At 40.1% G+C, this 24,210-nt stretch overlaps 2 protein-coding genes across 3 annotated transcripts in view; one reads left to right on the top strand and one right to left on the bottom strand.

Moving 5' to 3' along the window:
• gltpd2b (glycolipid transfer protein domain containing 2b) overlaps nucleotides 1-4,461 on the bottom strand; it is a 7,607-nt gene extending 3,146 nt beyond the window's left edge. The window contains exons 1-2 of the mRNA XM_080435374.1: nucleotides 4,355-4,461; nucleotides 1-53 (exon numbers count right to left, since the gene is read on the bottom strand). The exon at nucleotides 1-53 is cut by the window's left edge and continues 6 nt beyond it. Of these exons, the coding sequence (XP_080291500.1) occupies nucleotides 1-53; nucleotides 4,355-4,424 (123 nt within the window). The 5' untranslated portion in view covers nucleotides 4,425-4,461. The remainder of the gene's footprint in view (nucleotides 54-4,354) is intronic.
• Nucleotides 4,462-10,444: 5,983 nt separating this feature from the next.
• Nucleotides 10,445-16,290, top strand: chrne (cholinergic receptor, nicotinic, epsilon). Of its 2 annotated transcripts, XM_080435373.1 has the most exons (12): nucleotides 10,445-10,621; nucleotides 10,998-11,131; nucleotides 11,412-11,456; nucleotides 11,592-11,701; nucleotides 11,837-11,992; nucleotides 12,074-12,174; nucleotides 13,468-13,668; nucleotides 14,219-14,333; nucleotides 14,493-14,607; nucleotides 14,976-15,189; nucleotides 15,697-15,830; nucleotides 15,971-16,290. In XM_080435373.1, the coding sequence occupies exons 1-12, from the start codon at nucleotides 10,558-10,560 to the stop codon at nucleotides 16,136-16,138; spliced, it is 1,557 nt and encodes a 518-aa protein (XP_080291499.1). In that variant the 5' UTR covers nucleotides 10,445-10,557; the 3' UTR covers nucleotides 16,139-16,290. The 2 variants fall into 2 exon arrangements, with proteins under 2 accessions (XP_080291499.1, XP_080291498.1); XM_080435372.1 differs by having other exon boundaries at nucleotides 11,412-11,701.
• Nucleotides 16,291-24,210: the final 7,920 nt, after the last annotated feature.

The raw sequence follows: 24,210 nt of genomic DNA, 5'->3' as shown, positions 1-24,210 counted from the left end.
TAACTGATTATAACTTTTCAAACAAGTATCCCAGTGGTAGTCCAAACCTCCCTCTGCGATTTAACATCAATGAGAGAGAAAGAGAGAGAGGAGTGAGAGCGATGCAAATTCATTATTTTATCTTAAAAGAAAAGAAAAAACCCTAAAGATGACACAAGAACCCTCTATGGTTTGCTCTTTGGGATGCAATAAATGCAATTAGATTACAAAGTCAGATTAGATTTTTGAGTAGATTATTACGTTATTTTACAGAACATACTTTTGATAACGATGCTGCTGAAACATTTCAGGAAATTAAAAAAGAACCTGTGTTCAAATGAATCCTCTGTATTATTTAGTCATAAGCTCTTATTAATACTTTTCATTGATTAAATATTCATAAAACCCACAGACATAACCACTTTGAACTTTGAAATACAAATAAAAGTGTAGATCTTGTAGAACGGCTATGAGCTACTTTTGCATGACAACACACTGTATAAAATAGGGCATAATATATGAAAACCCATAAAAAGATCAAATATGGAGATACAAGTTTTCTGCCCGACAGTGACGATATGATGAATAGATCATAATGTCAAAAAGGATGTGGATTCTGTACAAATACTCCTTTGGTCAACCATGTCATTCCTAGCACCACAGAGTGATTTAGTGCCAGGCAGTCTGAAGTGCAAAAAGGTTTAGTGTTCCTGGCAATAGCATACCCGAAGTCTTGTGATATTTGTGGTTTCCAGACTCAGAGAATGCATTGTTAATCACAATACGTTTCGAATAGAACAAAATGACTTTTCTATGGTTATTAGGGGAAAATATTTATGTTTTTCAAAATACAATTATACCATTTCTATATATACACTTCTATATAAGTCTATAACTGAGTGGGGGTGGTCAATTTCTTATTTTGTCTTTTTTGTCCTGTCTATATCGTAATTTTAATTTCTTGAAGATTGTTATGGCCCTATGGGGCTGCAGTCTGTCTCTGTTTTAACCCTCTCTGGGTGTTTTCATAGCCCTGAAACATGACTGTCATACCATGACAGTCATGGTGCCGAGTCCCCCTGGTCTAAAGTTGTGTTCGATTTTTTCACATTGCCATCTCTCACATAAACATAAACGTTCAGATTTCAAATATAAAGTGCTTAGCCACGGATGTTACAAGGCGACGCGAACCACGTTAAGTACCCGTATCTCTCGTATTGTTCAATAAAAAGCATTTTAGTCCGATCGCCGGCCATTTTCTCCAGATTTTCTCTGATGCTTCCAACCATGCGACACTAATGGTTGGGAGGTGTATTGCACTCTGATACATTACAAAAAGAAAAAAGAAAATGGCCGGCGATGGGATTAAAATGCTTTTTATTGAACAATACGGGAGATACGAGTACTTATCGCGGTTCGCGTCGCCTTGTAACATCCGTGGCTCGGTGGTAAGCACTTTATATTTGAAATCTGAACGTTTATGTTTATGTGAGAGATGGCAATGTGAAAAAATCGAACACAACTTTAGACCAGGGGGACTCGGCACCATGACGCTTGTATACAAGCGTCATGGGTGTTTTCAGTGCCCCTTGGTAATTGGAGGGTGGAGTGGAGATTGGTCTGGAGACACACCTGGGCTTCATTTCTCAATTAACCAGCCAGCATAAAATCCTGGGTGAAACTCCTTATCAGCCCTTAAGCCATCCATCACCTCCAATGTGCTGAACCCTTTTTGGAGCTAGCGTTCATTCCACGTTGCTGTGTCTGTAGGCTGTGTGCCATATCTTATGCTTGGTGCTTAAGGTAGCTTTAATACCGTGTTTAAAGTGAGGACAAGGGAATAAAGCTTGGTAGGGGTGTGCTGCCATTTCTTTTAATTCCCATTTTGACTGTTTGTTTAGTGAGGGAGGTTAGATTGTTATTTTTGTTTGGGTTGATGTAGTTTAGTTCCATTCCTTTTAGTTTAATGTTAGTAGTTTTGGCCTACCTGATTTATGCTTTCCCCATTTAGTTTTCAGTTCAATTTCTGTAATCCTTCATTTGGTAATAAATGTTAATACCTTTTTCTGTTATTTGTTTGTGGTACTTCACATGTTACTCAGCCTCTAGACTACATTAAGGTTGTAAATCTAAATCTGAGAAAAAAACAAATGCAGAATATGGAGCCCAGGCCCATACTAAAATTACAAGCTTCATCATAATAAAACATGTCTGCATATTAAAACTTTTTTATTGCATAAAACGCAAGTCTATATACTGTAAAAATCAGTTAAAAACAATCAGGGGTAAAACAGAATAAAGTCCCGAACTTTTCAATTGGTGGCAGCCCATGTGTGTGGAAGGAACAATTACAATGTATAAAAGCTGAGTAAATTACATAGGAATCTTATCCATAAGCAAATATTTTGTTTGATTTTTAAACACTTAACCCCTTTATACTAAGCCTGCTCTGTTTCCCTGTCTATACAAAATCCCTTGTTACAAATGTTACTCCCAGAATAAGGACGCTAGGGTCCAAGTGGTTAAACATTCTCAAATGCTTGGGAGGTACTTGGTTGTCTTAAGTTGTCCCTGTTTCCATGGATCATGGGACATTCCTTGTGACAGATAATCCTCTGCCTCACTATTCCAATAAATCGAAATGTCTTTGAATATCTTCTTTCATAAATGACTGACTGTAATTATCTATGTACGACGCTTGACCCACATCCCAGTAAGTATATCTGTACATAATCGTATAACTATACTTCAATGATGTAAGCATATAGATAAATATGTTTCTGACACAATGTGTACTCCTTTATCAAGATACTGCAGGCCCAACTATATACAACTATCATTTGGCCCCTGTCCAAGTCCTAACCTACCCCATGTCCTAACCTAACCTACCCCCCTACCCCCCCCCCTCTCTCTTTCTTCTTTTGTACATATTTTTCACTCTTCATACCAGTAACCTGTAAACTGATTGTATGACATTCTGTATAGTAGTGTGTATATCTGTCTGTCTCTTATATGTCATCATGATTTGTGTGCATGGGGTTCTCATCTTAAACAAGCTCAGTGCTTAATGAGATTTCCAGTTTAGTAGACCTTGTATTGTGAATTTGTACTTCCATGTACTGTTATGTACTGTCATGTACTGTTCTCATGTCTTACTAAATAAAGTACATCAATCAATCAATCAATCAATCTGCCTGTTGGAACACCATGTTTTCAATCTACTCCGATTCATATCCTATCTTGCCTCCTTCTATATCAGTCATGACATACATATCTTAGGCCATTTAATATGGCGTGTGCAAATGTACGCTGTATATTCTCTGTGTGTGCTTAACACATTTCGGAACACGTCGTGTGACGCTGCCTTGGTGTCATCTTGTTCTCAGAGCTCATGCTTGCTTGCAGAAGGGTAGTGACAACATCCAACTAGAGGATTCTAAATCACAACACTGACTAACAGCATCAGTGACCTATCATACAGATCATTCACTGGAAACCTGAAATTTGCAAAAGAAAAGAAAATAGAATATTCCTACTGGATTTTAATGCATTTAGAGGACACAGGCTTTCTAAAAAAAAACGAACAAATGGCCTTTTGTCAGGATCAGGGAGAATGCTTGAGTATGCCTAAGTGATATCTTAATGCAGATACTGACACAGCAGGCTATGGGACCTCAGTTGACCATCTCAAGCACTGGGTATGATGACTAGATAGCTTATACTGTATATAGTTCCATAAACCTACCATTTACCCACTAAAACTAAAAATATCTTAAATCAAATAAACTTTATCTAACCAATGGGGTTGCTATCTTGTGGCAACCAGATAATCACTCTAGCCTAAGATGTGCATAGTGCATGTTGATAGAGCTATCGACATGCACTATGGCCATCCTAACCCATCCTAACCTAAGATCTCTAATCTTTACAATGTAATGGCTGAAATCACAAGTAGAGCTGTAGTGCACCATAGCCAACACTGGCATTACTGCCAGCTTAGTCTGGAAACATTAACTCATGTTCACTTGGTCTGCATTTAGGCTAGTTACAACACAAGCAAAGTCACTGCTGAATCTTCATAGACACAAACCCTATAAAACAATAGAAAAGAGCAGCATGGACGTCAGTATAAAAGTGCAAAAAAGGGAGTATCACCACCATGCTTGATTCTGCAGCCACTTCACCATGTGACACATTCCTGACCTAAAGCCTATGCATTCCAAACAAGAGAGGCTTGTGTGGATTATTAGTATCATAAAGCCTCACACACACACACACACACACACACACACACACACACACACACACACACACACACACACACACACACACACACACACACACGGAAGAGTGTTGGCAAGAAGTGAATACTCACGGAGCCACATTGAGCCAAGGAACAGCAGTAGAACTATGATGGCTACCACAGCCTTGCTCTTTACCCCCATGCTGAAGCCCAGTCCTTTTTCCTCCTGTCTTGTGTCAGCCAGCTTTAATCTATTGATCCCACTGTGTTTCACATGAGTCCTTGTCCCCCCTCGCACCGGTCGTCACCACAATCACTCCTCTATTGGTCCCCTGCCTTCAACCCCCCTCCTGTCCCCTCAAGTCATTCATACCCCTCCCCAAAACCTCAACTAAAAAGTCACTCTCTCCTCCCCTGCACCACCACCATGCTTCTGATTCAAGCAGCCAACGCCAGGTCAGTAGCGCTATCAATCCTTGACTTTTTTTTCCAATCGCTGTTTTATATAGTCTCTCTCTCTCTTGCCAGTCTGTCAGTTGCTTCTGTCGATCCCCCTGCTCTGTCTCTCAAAACTTTCTGAATTGCCACTCTTGCTGTTGTTGCTCAATATGAGAGAGTCCAGAGATCAGCAGTGGTCAGTGGCTGATAAAAACAAGTCTTTGCAGCACGTCCGCCAGTAACCCTGTTCCCACAAACCCATCTTCTATATACAGTGTGAGCTATACTCCTGTCTGGCTCAAGTAAACACTGGACCTATGTATGTCCCCTCCTCCCACAGTCCCTCCCTTCTCTGCCTCACTCACACACACCCACACACACTCACTCACTCATTCACTCACTCACTCACTATCACCATCACCAAACCCCACAACCATCATAAACAACACCTATCTGAATCTAAATTCCTCAACTTATAGAGGCATTTGAGAGCATGAAAGGAGAAAGCTGTAAAATCATCCTATATTTAAACAGATTGATGATTGATGACCGGCTTTCCGTCACACATGATGTTTGTCATCCATGTCACAAGCCAAAGTTACAAAGTCAAGACGATCTAAACTTCTGTATTGATTTAAAAGTGGGTCAGGGAAAAACACACTGCCTCCATTCTCTACTTTGTCATTACTTTGATTAAACAGAGATGTGATCTGAAAACTTTAAGACCAAGTGAACCAAGCCCTCTCATGGCTGTGATGGTTCAAGGATCAAAGCTCTGTCAAAGATGACAGCTGTTTACCTCTGTATAAATAAACATAAACATAAAAAAATAGATAACAAAACTATTTCTCCCTTCTTTTTCTTTTTTTGTGTGACTATCTTGCCTTCGTTCCTAATAAAAGAGTTTGCCTGTGTGGTAAGTCCTGGCAAAATTTGTCTGAAGTCTGAGGTTTGTTAAAGCTGAAAGAATGGCGTGGAGAATAAAGGATGTTTCTCTTTCGGACATGATCATGTCTAATAGAGTTTACTGCCAGGGCTGTGGGGGAGGGGAAGAGACTATTGAACCCCACACTCGGGACATGTGCTCACCATGAGAGATCCAACAATGGTATTCTCGGCAGAGGAGCGGGAAAATGAAAGCAAGGGAATTCATTAGGAAAGGAGGGGCTGGTCATGAGGCTCTTATTCAGTGCAACCAATGGAAGACAGAATTTGAAAATAGGCAGTGGCTGAGAGGGGAGATAGATGGGAACCTTGTGAAAGCATGTGACACTTTTTGGAATACTTGAAATGTCTGGCCCCACAAAGCTCTATGAACTCCAACCCCACAAAAACTCTATGAACCCAAACCCAGACATCTGTTCTAATCCCTTACGATAAGAACGGGTTAAAGTTGGTGTCACATAAATCAAAGCATGTCAAAAACATTTTTTAGTAATAGTAACATCTGTTCGCATTTAAATTGAAGCAGCACTCAACCTGATGGTCATGTACTAAAATAGTACTCAAATATTCCATAGCAGCATGCATTTGGCAGTCCCACGCTGCAAAATCCATTTTTACACAGAGAGAGAGAAAACAAGAATTGGCCTTACTACCACACCACTTTTAAGTGAAACCGTTAGCTTCATGTATTGCAGCTTCAATTATTTAATGTACATTTTTGATCAATTTGTTGTTGTTTTTTCACATGCTAAATTTTTTTTTAATCAGAATCATAATGAGATTAATGAATGATCAGAAGTAGTGTCATCGTATTCAGCCCTACTGACCAAATGTGTATTAAAAGTGAAAGTTGTAAAACTTTCAGAAGTCTTATCTCAGCAGAGTCAGCAGAACACACAGTTACTGTGTCACTAGTATACCTACTGTAGCACAGGGGTTCCCACACTTTTCCATGCCAAGGACGTTACCACTGCAGCTTCCCTATTGCGAAATGCTTGTAAATACCAGTAGGCTATTTTCCACTATGTTTTTATTTGAGTTTTGACAATAATGACATGCCCAAAAAATAGGGATGCCATGTTGAAAGTGGTTAAACTGGCACAATAATTCTAAGAATTGTACTACCTGTAATGTTAACAATCTTGTTAATAAAGTATTCAATCAATATATATATATATTTTTTTTAAATATGAATTGATTACTTGTTTTATATTTTATTTGTCCTCTCCTTTGCAATTCCCCCCCCCCCCCCAAGCCCACGTTGAAAACCTGTGTTGTAGCACAGTTCAAACACCTGCACACGCTGGCAAACTCTGGGAAATTGAATGAGGTATGCTTTTACTACAACTTTAATTGAGGCACCCTTAAGAGAGGCATTCAATCTCCTTTACTTCAATGTAGCTGCTCAATAGAGGACTGTGGTAGTGGAAGCTCCCCGGAGCGAAGGTGTCTATTTGTATTTGTGAAGCGGGGCGTTGCTACTGTAACAAAACAATGTCCAGACTCTCTAAATCTGGGGTCTTCAACATTTTTCAGGCCAAGGACCCTGAGGAGCTGAGAAAGAGATGAAGCAGGGACCCCCACTACATAGCCTGTAATAAAATTGTGTTGCAGATTAAACATTGTCATAGATTTCATATAGCTTCATAGACTTGTTTGACAGCACTATCATCAGTGTTGTGACTGTAGATGAATGCATTTTTGTTCATGTGTGTTTTCAGACACTTAAATCCTCAATAGTAAACTTGACCTTTGATTCTGTACTTGGTCTGCTCTTTACACCAAACCTCTCCGAAAAGCCGATCTACAAGCTCACAGTATTGTGAGCTTGTAGATCTGCTATTTTTGGCTGTTTCCCTTAGAATAGGGATGCTGGGGTTCAAGTGGTTAATGTAAAAAGAATAATCCTATCATACACAGATTTGGTGACCCCCCTGTAGTAACTCTGAGGACCCCCTAGGGGTCCCGGACCCCCTGTTGAAGACCCCTGCTCTAAATGATTCATGATTAAGAAAAGGTTAAAAGAGATATCCAGCTGCTTGCTCTTTGAAAGTTTACTTGTGATTTTTGAATGCATTAGCGAACTGAGAAAGTATTTTCTAGCTGGACAACAATCTGTGCATTTTAAGAAGATGTGACTTGTCACAAAACATGGCCAGAAGGCAGTGATAATTGAGTAACAATTGACAATAGCAGAGATTATGTTTTTCAGCCCTAGTCTGTGTGTGTGTGTGTCTCTGTGTGTGTTGATGAAGAACTAATCACCACTGGAACGATCACCGTGAAACTTTGCACGCACACTCCCACACAATTTCAAATCAGCCTCATGGTGCTATAACAGGCCACTTCATGCTTTGGCCAATAACTCTTGAACCATAGGTCGTGCAATCTTTCCCCGATTCATTGGATCATGACCCAACCGACCCATTCCCGCAGCTTCCTTATGTTCTGACGGTTGTACCCCATGACTTGTCTCGCATATTTGCCAGACCCTTCACAGCTCCGCCTACTCCGCCTGAGAAAGAGGTGGAGAGTAGGCAGAGCTTAGAAGGGTCTGGCTATGCGATATTACCCCATGACTGACAAGACCCTGGGTAGGTGAGCAGGCCTGGTGGAGATATGTGCTCCGACGAGTACACTTTTTATGTTTGATATACAAATATAATTATATAAAACTCCTTTACTTAGGTTTTGGCCCTGCTGGGCCCCTTCAGCAAGTGTTCCTGAAGACTTGCTGAATAAATTGTGGAGCCGAATACTTGGCTGAGGCAGCTACAGGGTATTATGCATCTCTGATTTGCATATGGATGGACTCGGCAGCCCAATTAATTGGTTTTAGGTGTGGATTAATTTATCCACTGCTGTTGAGTTAAACATTAGCTCATTCATATGACTATAAATGTATAACTATTAAATTGAAAAATATGGAAAAAATTTCATTATTTGTATCTGCAATCCATAACTTTTATGCCCTACTCTGGATTCTAACATTTCTTCCACTCATCCAAAAGACCGCTTGGTCAGGGGAGATATTATGAGCTTCAGGTAATACTGCTGGTTAACCAGTAGGTGTCCTACCCAACACCAGGGTCTACATTTCTTAATGAATGAGTAATGAGACCACCTCCAACCACAGCATATGTGCTCATTATATTGTATTAACATAAAAAAATATATATTTTATTAAGTAAAATAACTTCCAGATTGCATCTTTAACCTACATACAGGAATGGGAGGTGACAGATTTCATCTAATAATGAAATGGGGTTACATTGTAAAATAAATGTAACTGTAAATATTGCCATTAGATTTCAGTTACTAAACCAAATGTTATCCAAAGGGTTGCGCTTGAAAATCTTGCGGGCAAAGGTCTGCAAAGACTGCAAGGTGGTAATTTAGATAAGATGCTCTCTGACATGTCATGACAACCTTTATATTGATTTGAGAACATGATTATTTACAGTAAAACGTTTACTCCGTTTTTATGGTGTGCATATTATACACTATCCTGATTTCAAGCATTTATTTAGAAAGGAATACCAAATGTATCAATTCAGGGTTAATCAGGTAACATTACTTTGATAAAGTAAACAAAACGTTTGTATTCATTATAATATCTAGATTGTAAATTTGTAATCTAACCTAAAGCACACAGATCGTTCTGATCTATTGACAGTATTCAAAGTTCATACAGTATATACAATGCATGAGACACACTTCCTACAGTAGTGCCAGTGCCATTCTGACGTTTTCATGTGTTTAGCCTTGCTACACCCTGCTGGTGTTATTAAGCTCTAACTGACCATGGGCAATGAGGCCTTCTGGGGTCTTGTTACTTGTTACTAGGAGCTCATCTCTCCTACGCTATCTGTATATTTAGAAATGCATCACAGACTGTGGAACTCACTTTGCACATTCCCAATAGCCTACTAGTCTGCTCCCCTTGTTACACACACACACACACACACACACACACACACACACACACACACACACACACACACACACACACACACACAGTGATTGTAACATTGTATAATCATGTTGTTGGTGTCTTTTAATCTCGTAAGGGATGGGTCTAAAGACAAGGCACAAAAATATAAATTAATTTGTTCATTCTCTCTCTCGCACGCACGCGCGCATACACACGCTCGCACACACACGCGCGCGCACACGCACGCACGCACGCACGCACGCACGCACGCACGCACACACACACACACACACACACACACACACACACACACACACACACACACACACACACACACACACACTTTCTTTAGTAGCCTACCAAAAAACCTCCAACCCAAATCGACTCGATACTCACTGCGTCGCTGAAGACCTGCTGTGCAAGCAACAAGTGGCACTGATGAATGTAATAATACTCTGGACACATCGTACGCTGTCACCTGTTCACCTTGTTCAGCTGCACTCAAAAGTATTCTCTCTCTCCCTCTCTCCCCCCACTCTCTCTCTCTCGCTCGCTCACACACACACACACACACACACACACACACACACACACACACACACACACACACACACACACACACACACACTTTGAAGAATGTATGGCCAAATGTTTTTAGTGGGCCATGTCATAATATCATATAGTGACTTTCAAGACATTCAGAGCTTAGCTCTCAGTTTGCATGTGATTGGAGTGCTTTTTGAAAGCAGAAATGTCTTCATGGTCCATTTAATTGCCAGTGCCTAATGATAATGATGATTATTGTGAACGGCCTGAGTGTGACTTTAAGATCAAGTTTAGCACTTCCCGGCTGCTGTGTAATCCGAGCCATGGGGAACGACAGCTGGGGGAGCAGGTCGGGGGGGGGGGGGACGCCGACAAGCCATTCGGAAATAACCTCTGCCTTTCTTTCTTACTTTCATACGTGCACAATCTGAAGGAATAACAAAAACTGTAAACACAAGAAGAGAGCACAGCAATGGCAAGCCGTTCATTTTGGACATTTTTGGTTTTAAGTACTTTGGGGACTTTCGTTATAAATGGTAAGTACGCGCACTGATTAGGGGCTTGAATCAAAACTCTTTGCACGTCCTCCTACGACACACTGTGTTTATTCTGTAACATCCACTTGCCAAACTCTTAAGATTTATATACAGGAGGGATATTTCTATATGTCATGCCTCCTCAGAAATGTTGACACCAGCACCAAGAATGTAGCCTACATTGTTAGAATAATCATGGCATGATTTGTACAGTTTGGAGCATTTCTTCAAAACACTGTGATATGACTATGTAGCTGGAGGAGGTCAGATAATAGTTTTTATTACACCTGTATAATTCATAGAATAGGCCTAATGTGTCTACTATAGGTGCCTTTCAAACATGAAATCCTTCTCTCTCGTCTTATTCTCCATGCAGTGGGCTGTAACGAGGAAAAAGAGTTGATCAGTCACCTGTTCGGTCGTTACAACAAGAATATTCGCCCGGTAAAGCAGCCTGAAGAAAAGCTTCAGGTCCAACTCAAAATGACCCTCACCAATCTAATCTCCCTGGTGAGAGAACCCACTACTAATACTTCACATTAGGAACAAAAAATGTAGTTATAATTTAACTCGGAATGTGTAAAACTGGACCGGGTTCATGTGTACTTAATGTCTCATGGGTGTAGTTGATAGTATAATAACTATACAATTCAAATACATATAGAATGCTTTATGGAGCATGCATTCCCATAGATGGACAGAATCAACAATCAAGTACTGGATATAATGTCGGCATGACTCCAGTTCTGCTCTTTGTTTACGTTCATATATTGTTTCACATATCCTACAGAACGAAAAGGAAGAGACTTTAACGACCAATGTCTGGATTGAGATTGTGAGTTCTTTTGTTGTTCTCTTGGCAACTCTCCTATTCTCCCACAAAGTTTACATGTTTAATTACCTCAAATTCTCTCACTTATTCATCTCTCTGCATTGTCCCATTGACTCTTCTTTAACCTTACACCCAAAGCAATGGACCGATTATCGCCTCACATGGAACAAAACAGATTATTATGGCATTGAAGTTATTCGTGTGCCTCCCAGCACTGTGTGGCTCCCTGACATTGTCCTTGAGAACAAGTAAGCCATTTCAGGAGGGGGGTGATCCTGCCTCTTACCCTTGCTTGCCATGTCCCCATATCAGGTGTCTTTTCGGTTCCTGTGTTAAGTCTCTGGGATCTTAACCATCTCTTCGTCTCTTTGCCGTTTCTGTAGCATCGATGGTAAATTTGATGTTACATACTATGCCAACGTGTTGATCACTAACGAGGGTTGGATGTACTGGCTGCCTCCTGCCATCTATCGCAGCACTTGTTCCATTGAGATCACCTTCTTCCCCTTTGATTGGCAAAACTGCACCATGGTATTCAGGTATGATATGATAACATCATTGAACATATTAGGGAATGCATATGATATTATATATCCCATGGCTTCTGCTGTCCACTCCAGGTCCCAGACATACAGCGCTAATGAAGTGGACCTCATCTTGGCTATTGATGAGACAGGGCAAACGATAGAGTGGGTAGATATTGACCCTGCAGCCTTCACAGGTACTGTACGTGGACCCTTATTGGTCCATTTGGTTACATTTGTACACTCTCAAGGTTAAAGGTAGGGCAAGTGATATTCTTTGGTTAAAACGAAACACTTTTCGTTAAAATGTTAAAGCATTATGGTCCAATAGTAATAATCATTGCTATAGTGTTTGTTCAGTAACACAGGTCTCCCCGACTCTCCAGCTTTTTAATAAACAGAAAATACATGTTCAGGTGGGTTGTCAATTTCAGCCAATTAGGAGAGAGTACCCATTTATCAACTTAATTTTATAGTGTTCCAGTTCCAATTTTGTCTGCTCCTTTCTTTGTCTCATCACTTTACTTATTTATTTGGTGGGGACAGTGCATATTAATGAACACTATGACATTCTGTAATACATGCAGGTGAGTAAGTGTAAACATGCCGGATTTAGCTATATCTACTTTCCATCACTTCTAATTTCACTTGTTTAATCTGTATCCTGCCTGAGTTCTCTATACTGATTGGATCAAAGTGGTATCCCGATAAAATAACAATTTAAAAAAAGGCATTTTCTGTTTACTAAAGAGCTGGAGAGACATCGAGCATCCTGTCACTGAACAAACACTCTATAGCAATGAGTAGTAGCAGAATATAGAGCTACAGTATTTAACACTTATTTTAACAACAAAATATCATTCACCCTACCTTTGAATGAACATCAAAGATTTTACTGTATACACACTTGCAGAAAATTCAAAGTTAAAGGTAGGGTAAGTGATATATATATATATATGTTTTAGTTTTTTGTTAAAAAGGTTAAAGTACTATATTCTGATAGTAATCATTGCTATAGAGCGTTTCTTCGGTCACAGGGGTCTCTCCAGCTCTTCAGTAAACAGAATATAGTACATTTTCACGTAGGTGACAAAATTTAAGCCAATCAGAAGAGAGCACTGAAAATGCATTTTCTGTTTGATAAAGAGCTGGAGAGACACGGGAGACTCCTTTTACTGAACAAACACTCTATAGCAATGAGGACTATCAGAATATAGAGCTATTTAACACTTACCCTACCCAACCACTTAAGCCTATTATTTATTACTTTGTTACGACGAATAGAGAAAAAAAGCCTACAAGATCTAAAAGCTCACAAGAGTAGATATGCAATTTGTTTTTACTTGGGGAAAGGTTCGCCTAGATTCAGAATGACATGCCCAAAATAGGGACGTCAGGTAGACCATAGTTAAATGAAATGTTTACATTCTGCATCATAGCTCTGTATGTGTCGCTCGTCTATAGACTGGTATTCTGTGGTGATCCCCTAGAGAACGGTGAGTGGGCCATTGTGCATCGTCCGGGGAGGAAGCTGATCAACCCACGCTACTCTCCTGACGAGCTGGAGTATCAGGAGATCTCCTTCAACCTGGTCATCCAGAGGAAGCCTCTTTTTTGGATCATCAATGTCATCCTGCCCTGCTCCCTCACCTCCTCCCTGGTCGTCCTAGCCTGTTTCCTACCAGCTCAGGGTCTGTAGTGCCATCCCACAAAACAGTAACAACAACTACAACAATAATATACAAATTATGATAATAATAATAATAATAATAATAACAATAATAATAATAATAATAATAATAATAATAATAATAATAATAATAATCTTGCTACATTGTTACAGATTGCATGTAACAAAAATCACTCTTCATATCACTGCTGCCGGTTGGGAACCTTGTATGTCCTTTTATAAATTATTTTAAAATAGTGAGCTCACAACACGTCACATCTGCTATTTTCACTACTTTTGAGCGACACTTGTATGATGAAGTAGGGCATTCATTTATGAAAAAAGATTAAAAAGTTGAAATATGTAGATAGAACGTTTCTGCCCGACAGCAACGACATTAAAGAAATAATAGCTATGATAACTGCGAAGCAAATTATTCCAAAGTGTATCAAATAACTATTTCATACTATATTACATAGCTTTTGATACACATGGACTTATCTGTGCTGAATATGTTTGGTGAGAATGCACTAACTCTCTCAGTCCCTGTGACTCTATTGTGCCCTTCACAGCTGGGGGACAGAAGCTGACTGTGTCCATCTCGGTCTTGCTTGGTCAGACTGTCTTCCTGATTCTTGTTGCAGGGAAGGTCCCTGAGACGTCTCTCTCTGTGCCTCTCATTGGAAAGTGAGTCAGAGTGTGTTCTTCACACATTACATACTACTCTACGTACTGCAATAATAACCCCTTCATTGTTTTTATCCTTCTCATCCCAGCTTGTCCAGTTCTCGTGGTTATTTACTCCACATGACCTCATGCTACTCAATCCTTTAATGTCTCCCTCAGGTACCTGATCTTTGTCATGTCAGTGACTACACTTATCGCAACCAACCAAATTGTGGTGCTCAACTTCTCCCTGCGCAATCCCCGGACACACACCATGTCCCAGAGCCTCAAACATGTACGTACCTATGATGCACCGACACCATGTGTATGATAACCCAAACCCCCATCCCCTGCACCCTACCAGGTCTATTCAAGCCATGATTGTGATTGGACTAATGCTGTGATGCTCACCCTTTTCCATTTCAAGGACCTCCAGTTTGATATGGGTCTCTGGGACCCCAATCTAAACTGTAAAATCCTCATAGCTATTTAATTCTGAGGGTGTCCAAAATGGAACCAAATGGCCCTTTCCTAACTTTCAATCATTTAGCTGGGGACCCCCTGGACCCTCCTCAAGGACCCCTGGGGGTCCCTTGACCACATTCTCAGAACCAGTGGACTAATGGGTAAATGGGCTGGTCATACCTTTTCTGACTCCCTCAGATCTTCCTGCGGGTGGTGCCTCGCTTCCTGGGCATGCCCCCTCTAGTGGAGGACGAAGGTGAAGAGAAGGGTCCAGAGGTTAATGGTGTGAGGGAACGTCGGCGTAGCTCCTTTGGCCTGATGCAGAGAGCAGAGGAATATGTCCTGAAACAACCACGCAGCGAGATGTTGTTTGATAAACAGAAAGAGAGGCATGGTTTCTCAGGAACATTTAGTAAGAACTATAATCCTCAAACTACTTCAATGTTGTTGTTGTTTTTTTGTCAAGCCCCAATCTGGTATTTTGTTGCACATACTTTTCTTATAAAAAATACTTTGCTGTTACAAATCATTATAGTAATATGATCACAGCATTGTATGTCATGTTCATGATTACCACTGTTACACTTTGAGAAGTAGAAAGTATTGAAAGTTATGGACTCCCAGAAATGTGTAAAAGATTCCTCCCAGATCTGATTGCGATCTGTGGCTAGGTGTGACTATGCCCTGATACCTCAAACTGTAAATGTTAAATGACACACATTCTCCAGCCCTTTGATGATCTGGTAACCTTATTATGACGACAATTACTCGAAACTTTGTTATACAATAACGTTGCTCGACAATTCTTATTTGATTTTTGGTGAGCAACACCAGCATGCTGTATACATTTGATACAAAGTATAAATTTGGCTTAATGGTGTGTGGCTTTATCTAACCGTTGGTGTCTTACCCCCTCTAGTGGATGAAATAGATATCAGCACCACAGCCAATTTGTATAAGAGCTTGGCCAAAGCTGCACCTGAGATAAAGGAGTGTGTGGATGCCTGTAACTTCATTGCTGAGAGCACAAAGCAGCAAAACGATTTTGGATCTGTAAGTGTTTCTTTGGAATTAGCTACCCTTTAACTTATAGACAAGTTATCTCAAATGAAATGCAAATTCAATAGCTAATATATAAGTTATACAATAGTGTTTTTTTATATTCTCTCCTTCATCTTCTCTCTTTCAAATAGGAAGTTGAAAACTGGGTACTGATTGGAAAGATGGTTGACAAGGTGTGTTTCTGGGCCGCCCTTCTGCTCTTCCTTATGGGCACAGTGATTATCTTCCTAACGGGACACTTCAACACGGCGCCAGAATTTCCATTTCCTGGGGGGAATAAAAGATATGTTCCCACTTAAGAAGCCTTTACCACCATCAGAATCTTATCATGGTTTTCTTGCACCTCAAGCTATCTATAGGAGCTAGCCAGCCTGCATTTTTCCTTTCACGCTACAATTCAGGGTTTAGTGTGTGGAGCAGGGATTTGATATCAATAAAAACCTATTATTCACATTGAGAATGATGATATTAAAGGTTCTATGACATTCATTTTCACTTTTTTTATTTTTTATGTTTTTTGGGGGGTTTTATGACCTCAATTACACCCAAAAAATCGGAACTTTGAACATTCAGTGGATTTTCTGTGGTCTGGGGTTTTCTGAATAATTAGGCTGAAAAGTAATCTGAGCTTGGCCCTTCGGCAGTGAGGTCACAGCCGATTAATCCCGCCCACTCTCCTCCTCGCCCCTCCCCTCCCCTATCCTTTCCTTTGGGGGGGGCGGAGCAGAGGCGATGATTGACAGGCAAAATCCCTCACCAGCGACACCCGCAGGCAAAGATTTATTTTTTCATTGCAGTTGAAAAGGCTTTAGAAATGTGAGAGAAAAACACCTGCCATGGATCAATGGAGTGGATTTTTTGGTTAAAACTTTCTATACACGTTTGAAGGACCATGACAAAGACTTTTAATGTGTGGTAAAACTGAACGTCATGAAACCTTTAAGTACTGCTCAGGTTCCTGCTCACACAGGGTGGAAAGTGCAAATGTCTCTCACAAGATGCAGAGACTCACTCTAATAAGACATTTTTTGAGAAGCATTATCTGTTTTTGAGAGAATGTGCATGGAGTGCAATGATATTTTGAAGAATCAAGCCATGATGCAGCCCCAGTCTGTCTACAAATACTGCAGATACCCCTGCATATTTTTGTCTTATCTGAACCTAAGCATGTAACATCAGTCAGCCAACTCTGATTTGGAGTCTATTACGTTCTACATCTTTATAGCAGTAGATGACTATGAGGTGTATCATTGTGCCACTGGTTTTTGAATATGGTATGTTCGTTGTGATTTGCTTAAACACTTCTCAATATGATGCGTGAAATTTATTATATCTGATATCTATTGCAAATTATATTAGGACATGTATTTCATAAATCTTGAAAAGAAAATAATTAAAACTAGAAACAAATTTCCTACGAAAATGTAAGTGTGCCTGCAGTTGGCTGAGGAGTTGGCTGAGGGGCTTTGCCTATAACTTTGCCGTGGTATCGCGTAACGGCGAAATAAGTATTAGCCCGGTCGGCCCGGTCGTTGCGCACGTTTTGATGTATACATTGGCGGGGCAGTGTCAACCGTGTGGGAGGAGTAGCATTTTGGTCCCCTCAGGCGGCCAAAAAAGTAGAGAAACAAAGCAGCAAAATAATGATTAAAAGATTAATTAAACGGAAATTCGTTTCCGAGCACATCATTCCCGACCTGGCCGCACATTTTGATGTAGTTATTGTTGCGGTAGTGTAAATCGTGCGGCTGTTTTGGCTGACCGAACTTTTGTGGCGACATATATGTATTATTAAGTATGGCGGAATGCAACAAGTGTGCCACTGCTATTGCATAGCAGGCACACTTAACTAGAAAAGGTGCTCCTCGCAGCACAGGTCTCCTCCGCCAGGTCAGGTAGGTTAGTGTGGGCCAGCAATGTTCGGAATTTGCCAATCAGGCTGGAATGTGAAAAATCGGACGGATCCGTATTGATCACTTGACTAAAGAGATAATATGTACCGATTTGCGTGATGTTTGGACAAAATCGGCCTCCTGGTGGTGCTATAACAGGCCCATGTGAAATTTGGGGCAGAGGTTCTGAATTGGCACCCAGGGAGAGTGTGTGCACAGTTTCGCTGTGATCAAGCCAACAGTGCCGGAGATTAGCTGTTCACAGACGGGCGGGGCGACGGACACACACACACACACACACACACACACACACATGGACGGACAGGGTGCAAAACATAGTCTCTGCCATGCCTAAGGCCAGCTGTGCTCAGACAGTGTCCACTAAAATAAGATATAATTTATAATGTACTGGAGACTAATATCATCAAATACCACCAGGTTGTCAGCTTGTTAATGTTAACTATTATAACCACCACTACACCATCTATTTCACTATGAGATGACTATTGGCATTACATGGATGGTTTATTGAGAACTGAATGTTGTATAAACTCTGAAGTGGTCAACTTTAGAATGTCAAGCCGTTACTTGAAATAACTGGTTTTGTTGTACTTGGTTTAACATTTTAGATATAATTGATGGGTAGTGAATATTCCGTATTTGGCATTATTTATTTGACATGCATGTAATGCTGATCCTGATAAGAATATCATTTTTTGATTAATATTATTATCTTTTTTTGATTATCCGATTGAAGTATTGATGAAGTATTGTGGTACTTGGCTATTATGTTTACCTCCCTGATTTCCTTTCCTATCTTGAAGATGAAGTCAGCTAGATGAGACATTTCACCGCTGTAACTCAGTCAGCATTCCACCTCCTTACTAAAACCTGAAAAGAAATATTCAAAGCCAAGTGAGCTATCAAAGATTATAGAAAATAATTAACAAATATTTTTAGTGAATTCATTGAACTTTACTTAATCTCCTGTTCGCTCTGTTTTAGGCTAGGAGATAATCTATACTTTGAATAAAGGGAGTAATTGTTTTGATACTACTAGTGTAGCAATGTTTTTATTCATGTTACAAACTATGATACTGCATGCAGACAGAGAGAAATAAGTTTGCAATGGTGAAGAAAGCAAACCAACTTTGCATTTTGACAGTATTTTAAAATAAAAATCCATCCTCATCCTCAGATTGACTGATGTAATTAGGTCATTTGTTTCCGCAAACCACTATGAGTGATCTGGAAATAATGAAAGAGAGAAATATGGTAGAAACATGAAAATGTGACGAGACAGCAGTGATACAGTACGTAATAAATAATACCAGCAGTAGGGGAGACCCGAAACAAAAGTAACACTTTTTGTATTTGCCTTCATAATTCACAGACAACTTGAAATATCCTAGTCATCTTTTGCTATAAGAAACATATATATGTGCCCTAATTAATAATACAGTTTTTAAGCTCTCACTAATAAGGACAAGACTAAAATATTAATTTGAATGCAATGAGTCACAGTGTTACAATTGCCCCCGTGTCATATTAACACGCTTTATCTCAAATAAAAGCACATCACTAAGTAATATGTATTTTTTATAATTTAACATTTTTACTTACGAATGTTTGTATTTTTATTCAAATTATATATTTTTTCATTTTTTTTCTCCAAATGTATGTCTATTTTTTATTTAAATGTATTTTTACTGTGAAATGTAGTGACATTTAGTGAAATATGTTCATTTACTAACATAAAAGTATGTAATCCCAGACAAAAAATCTGCTTGCATTGAAAACACATTACAATTGACCCCGGTCACTGTGTTACAATTGCCCCCGATGGTGCAACCATGATAAAATCCCATATTCTAGCTAGAAACACCTATACTAGCATAGGCTGCTGACATTAATTTGTGACCAATAACATAGAGATACAATTCATCTAAGTTTAAATTAGCTGACATCTTATCTTCAGACAGCAGAAGGAAAGTACTGTACACTAAAAAAAATACGTTTACACCTCAAAATAATTTTTTTGTTGAAAACTTCTGCTGAGAAGAAATGATCATTCTATCCTTCCATAGGCAGAGAGAGGACCCTACTGAGCATGTGCACAAGAAGTCTCACCCCTCTAGCTTACTGTGACTTGGGGAGTTACTTTTGTCCCCTCTCTCCCCTACTCCAGACTGTCAAAACCAAAAAAATCAGTCAATCTAATTCTGAACAGGTTTCTTTTCCCTCTCCTCCACCCTGCTCTCTCTCCCATAGACTGTATAAAAGAGATGGACAAAGTGACGCCCCCAGACTCTACAGACCGTAAATGAAGCCTATTTTTCAACCATTTCAAATCCGCCATCTTTAATATATACCAAAAAGCGAAAATCAATCGCTAAATGAATGCTATTGGTTGGGTAGCTTGTCAATCAAGAGCGTGGGGAATGAATTCTATCGGTTGTGTAGCTTGTCAATCAAATCATCCCGCCCCTCCTAGAGCATACCCTACTTTATCGTCAATTTGAAAATAAATGGGACCTTAATTTACCAAAACGCATATCATGATGATTGAAAGAAGACTTTAAACTAGCGACTGGAAGCATATAGTATTTATGACAATGTTTATTAAGGTAATAAAATAAAGTTAGTCAAAAACCCACCCACTTGAATGGAGAAAAAAAATCTGACACCAGCAGGGGGTAAAACAACGAAACTATATGAACTGTCACTTCCTATATAGACTCAATTTCAAAGCAGGAAGCTAGGCCCTTGCTCTCTCCTCCATCTCCATCACCTGCTCCTTCACTTCCCCTCCCACACCCGCCTTACCTAATCGTTTGCCGCCATCTCCCTCTCGTCTTCTTCTTCTTCAACTCCATCATCATCTCCTTGGCTTTCTCCTCCCTGCCTCTCTACAGACATCATCCACATCTCCGTAATCACCATTTTCCACTTGTCTAAATTCTCTCCCCGAGCCTTCCTTCCTGCGGTTGATGAGGAGATCTGGGAAATACAATAAATGTAACATGTAATTTATATAGCAAAGCAGGTACAAAGTGCTTTGGATACGGAGGTGGTGAGGTGGGCTGATAAGTGGGAGTTCAGAATCTCAGTTGATACTGTAAGACTATGTTCACATCTGTCTGTCAGGGAACACATGGGGTGCTGATAGAAACACTCAGTTTATGATGTATAATGTTTCGGCTACTTCAACATGGTTGTAGCAGTTAGATGTGGTGCAAGCAAGGGCATTATTGTTGTGCTGGGGGGGTTTTCACACCTCGTCAATCCCAGCTTTGTTTAGAAATTGGGGAGGCACCACTGAATAAAAGAATGATGAACTATGAATCAAGTTGTTCCCACAAAGTGCCTACTGGATGAGCACTGGAAGATTACAGGGCAGAATGAAAGGAAAAAAGAGGCTATGTTTATGGAGGAAATTAACAAAATGGGGGAGTTTTCACATGTTGAACAATTGCACCACCCTGGCTAGCCAGAGGTCGAGGTGGATAGGCTATGGGGGCACAAGAAAATTAAGAGCTTGTCTAAGTGATCCAAAGTGAAGTGCAATGGCACTTAAGTCAGTATTGGAGCTTTATACCTGCAGATAAATACTGGTTCATTTAGACACTTCAGCTCAGGAATAACCAATACCATTTATTAACCATATTGCATATATAACCATTTACAGCAATATTAACCAATATTAGTCCAAAAGTTGGATTTGGCAATTTGGCATACCTTTTTTCCAGATGCAACAGCATGGCTGGTATTGTTTTCATTTTGTGAGTCTATGTGTAGTGTTTATATGTCCATGGACAGATTTGGTCAACATAATAGCATCACAACCTTGCAAGGTGCAGTAATGAAACTGTGTAGTTGAGATCACGATAAGGCTGAGTTCGAAGATGGGCGTGGTGCCGTGGTCAGAGCAAGGGCACTGGAACTTAAAGGAGGAGTTCACCCAAAAAATTACTTATTTTCTATCAATTGCACACCCCATGAAGCCTTCAATTCAGGGATTTATTTTGTTTTTTGTGGCATTCCTAAGCCAATAATTTGATGACCGGGTGTATTTCCGGTAGGAGACAGGAATCAAATTATTAGCTTAGGAATGCGACAAAAACTAAAAGAAATCCATGGATTCAAGGCTTCATGGGGTGTGCAATTGATAGAAAATAAGTCATTTTTTGGGTGAACTACTCCTTTAAGGTTTTCAGTTCAACAATTTGACCAGTGCCTCATCAAATACATTTTTTGGTGAGCTCTGGGCAATGAGTTGGGTTGATGAAGTGAAGGTGGACAATGTAGTCCTCTGCTCTGATTCAACAGGCTTTTATGAGAGCTAAGATCGGTGTAGAAGGAGAAATACTCCCCACGTTATTTAAATTGAGTAAACTAAAAAGAGGTTGTAGCCTATAGCTAGGGTGGGATTCACGTGGAATGTACCCTGGAACAGAAGGGAATCGAGTCCACTCATATGAGTGCTGAAGCAGCTCTTGAGAGGGTAGATGATACTGTGCCTTTTAACAAAATGAAAGGTATAAACATGGTGTCAGGATGAGATGGTATAGATAGTGAATAAACATGTGGGAGGGGGAGAGTAATGTCTAATTTATGTTCTGTTGTACAATGCAGTAAGTATAAATCGGTGTGCTAAAGGCACTGCAGGCACATTCAGCAATCTGTCAAGTGAGCAGGGCAGCTGAGATATGGGAGATTGGGTGTAGGGAGGAGGGGGGCAAAGTAACTCTGGGTTGGGGGTTTGGGGCACTGTGGGCTGGGGGGTAGCCTGATGGTAATGGGCAAGAATAGTGGGAATTATGGTACATGCGGGGTAAAAGAGAAAGTTAGTATACTGTATGTATGTACTTTTGGACATAAGAGGTTTAATAGATGTTAGCATGGCATCACAATAAACTGAATCTACTAATCTACTAAGTTTTAATTTGGCTTACAATATCTGCTCAGGGAATATGTAATTTGCACAGTATCTGATACACAGCTATTAATCACCTTGTTTTTATTCCACAGTCTCAGTTGCCCTCCTGGAAGGTTATGTTTTGAATTTTTCATTTGTTTCGTTTTCAATTTCAGTTTAATTTTTACCTGGGTTTCCAGTTTAGTTTAGTTTTTAGTTTTTGAAAAGACTTAGTTTAAAAATTTTATTGTAATACGGGTTAGTCAGGAGCGAGGTACAAAAAGCTCAGGAAAAATCGTGAAATAGCAGAACTACAAGCTCACAACGCATCACAATGTGATGCATTGTGAATTAACGTTATGAATTAATATGAATTAATTATTAATTCATTAACGTTATTTTGTTCATTTTTGTTAGCTATCGGCCAACAGAACCAAGCATCCTCTCTGCCCTATTTGGTGTGGTTAAGGTTAGGGTAAGGAAGTGGAGAGCATCCATCATGAAATCATTGCACGGTAGCGCTAGTGGGGAACACAAATCCGACCCCAGCCCGGCTACACGCATTCACAATAGCCAGGACACCACCACAGACTATGAATTATGAGCACTGAAATTTTACATCAGAACATACAAAGACCTAAATCACCTCACTCTTCCCGCCTCTCATGTACCTTGTGTTACCTGGTGCACTTGGGCTGTTCTTTCTGCTAACATATTCGTTACTCTCCACTTGAACCTGACCGATATATCGGTCTGGCTGATATATCGGCCAATATCTGACTTTTCTTTTCACGACATCGGTATATGCAATTATGCAGTGGACGTGTACCTTTTTTAACAACACTGGCATCGCTATTTTTGCCATGTCATTATAGGCGAACATTTGCAAAAGTGGAGTGTGACCGACCAAGGTGCACATACAACTTGAGCACTAGCCCGATTGTGTAACCAGCATGCAGATTCAACTCACTGCAGCTGTAGGGTGGGGGTGGAGGGGTAGTACCTGGGGGAGAGACACAGGAAACAAGATAAAACACAGCTGAATAAACCTTCTTGATTCTTTGAAAAATAGAAGCAGCTTGAGTATTTTAATACAATGTAGCACATCTGCAGTGGTTGGATGTGGTCTCTCTACTCTTCCATTGAGAAATTTCCACCCGAATGTCGTGTAGGACACTGAATTCCTGGTTGACAACATCAAAGTTATTTGAAGTAGCAGTGCACGTGATTGGACAGTAGATGCGTTGCCATCTTTATTGTAGTTCAGAATCAGATATGATTGCAATTACTGTCTCTGTCTTGAGAGACAAAGATTACAGATTGTAGCTTTAAATACTGTTTCTGAGGATCTTCTTTTTTTTTCTTGAGTACGTTTGTGTGTACTTTCATTTCCAGTCTCTGGAGCATACTGGACATAGCCTGTCTCAGGCACTGCAGCCTCTATTGAATTTAGGCACCCCACCAGGGCCATCCTACGCCTTCCTGAGCATCTGCAAATAATCTCCACACACAGAAACTGTTTTCTGGGACTGAGGAACTGAGAGATGTCTGCCCAAACTCC

This window comes from Gymnoscopelus braueri, assembly GCF_963280865.1.
Source record: "Gymnoscopelus braueri genome assembly, chromosome: 8".
Classification (NCBI taxonomy): domain Eukaryota; kingdom Metazoa; phylum Chordata; class Actinopteri; order Myctophiformes; family Myctophidae; genus Gymnoscopelus; species Gymnoscopelus braueri.
Note: the sequence above shows the minus strand (reverse complement) of the source record. Positions and strands in the feature narration are given on the sequence as shown.

Coding starts and splice junctions, on each gene's coding strand:
- chrne (XM_080435372.1), top strand. CDS start 10,558: ATGGCAAGCCGTTCATTTTGGACATTTTTGGTTTTAAGTACTTTGGGG. Junction 14,334..14,492: donor TCTGTGCCTCTCATTGGAAA/GTGAGTCAGAGT, acceptor TGTCTCCCTCAG/GTACCTGATCTTTGTCATGT. Junction 14,608..14,975: donor TGTCCCAGAGCCTCAAACAT/GTACGTACCTAT, acceptor TGACTCCCTCAG/ATCTTCCTGCGGGTGGTGCC.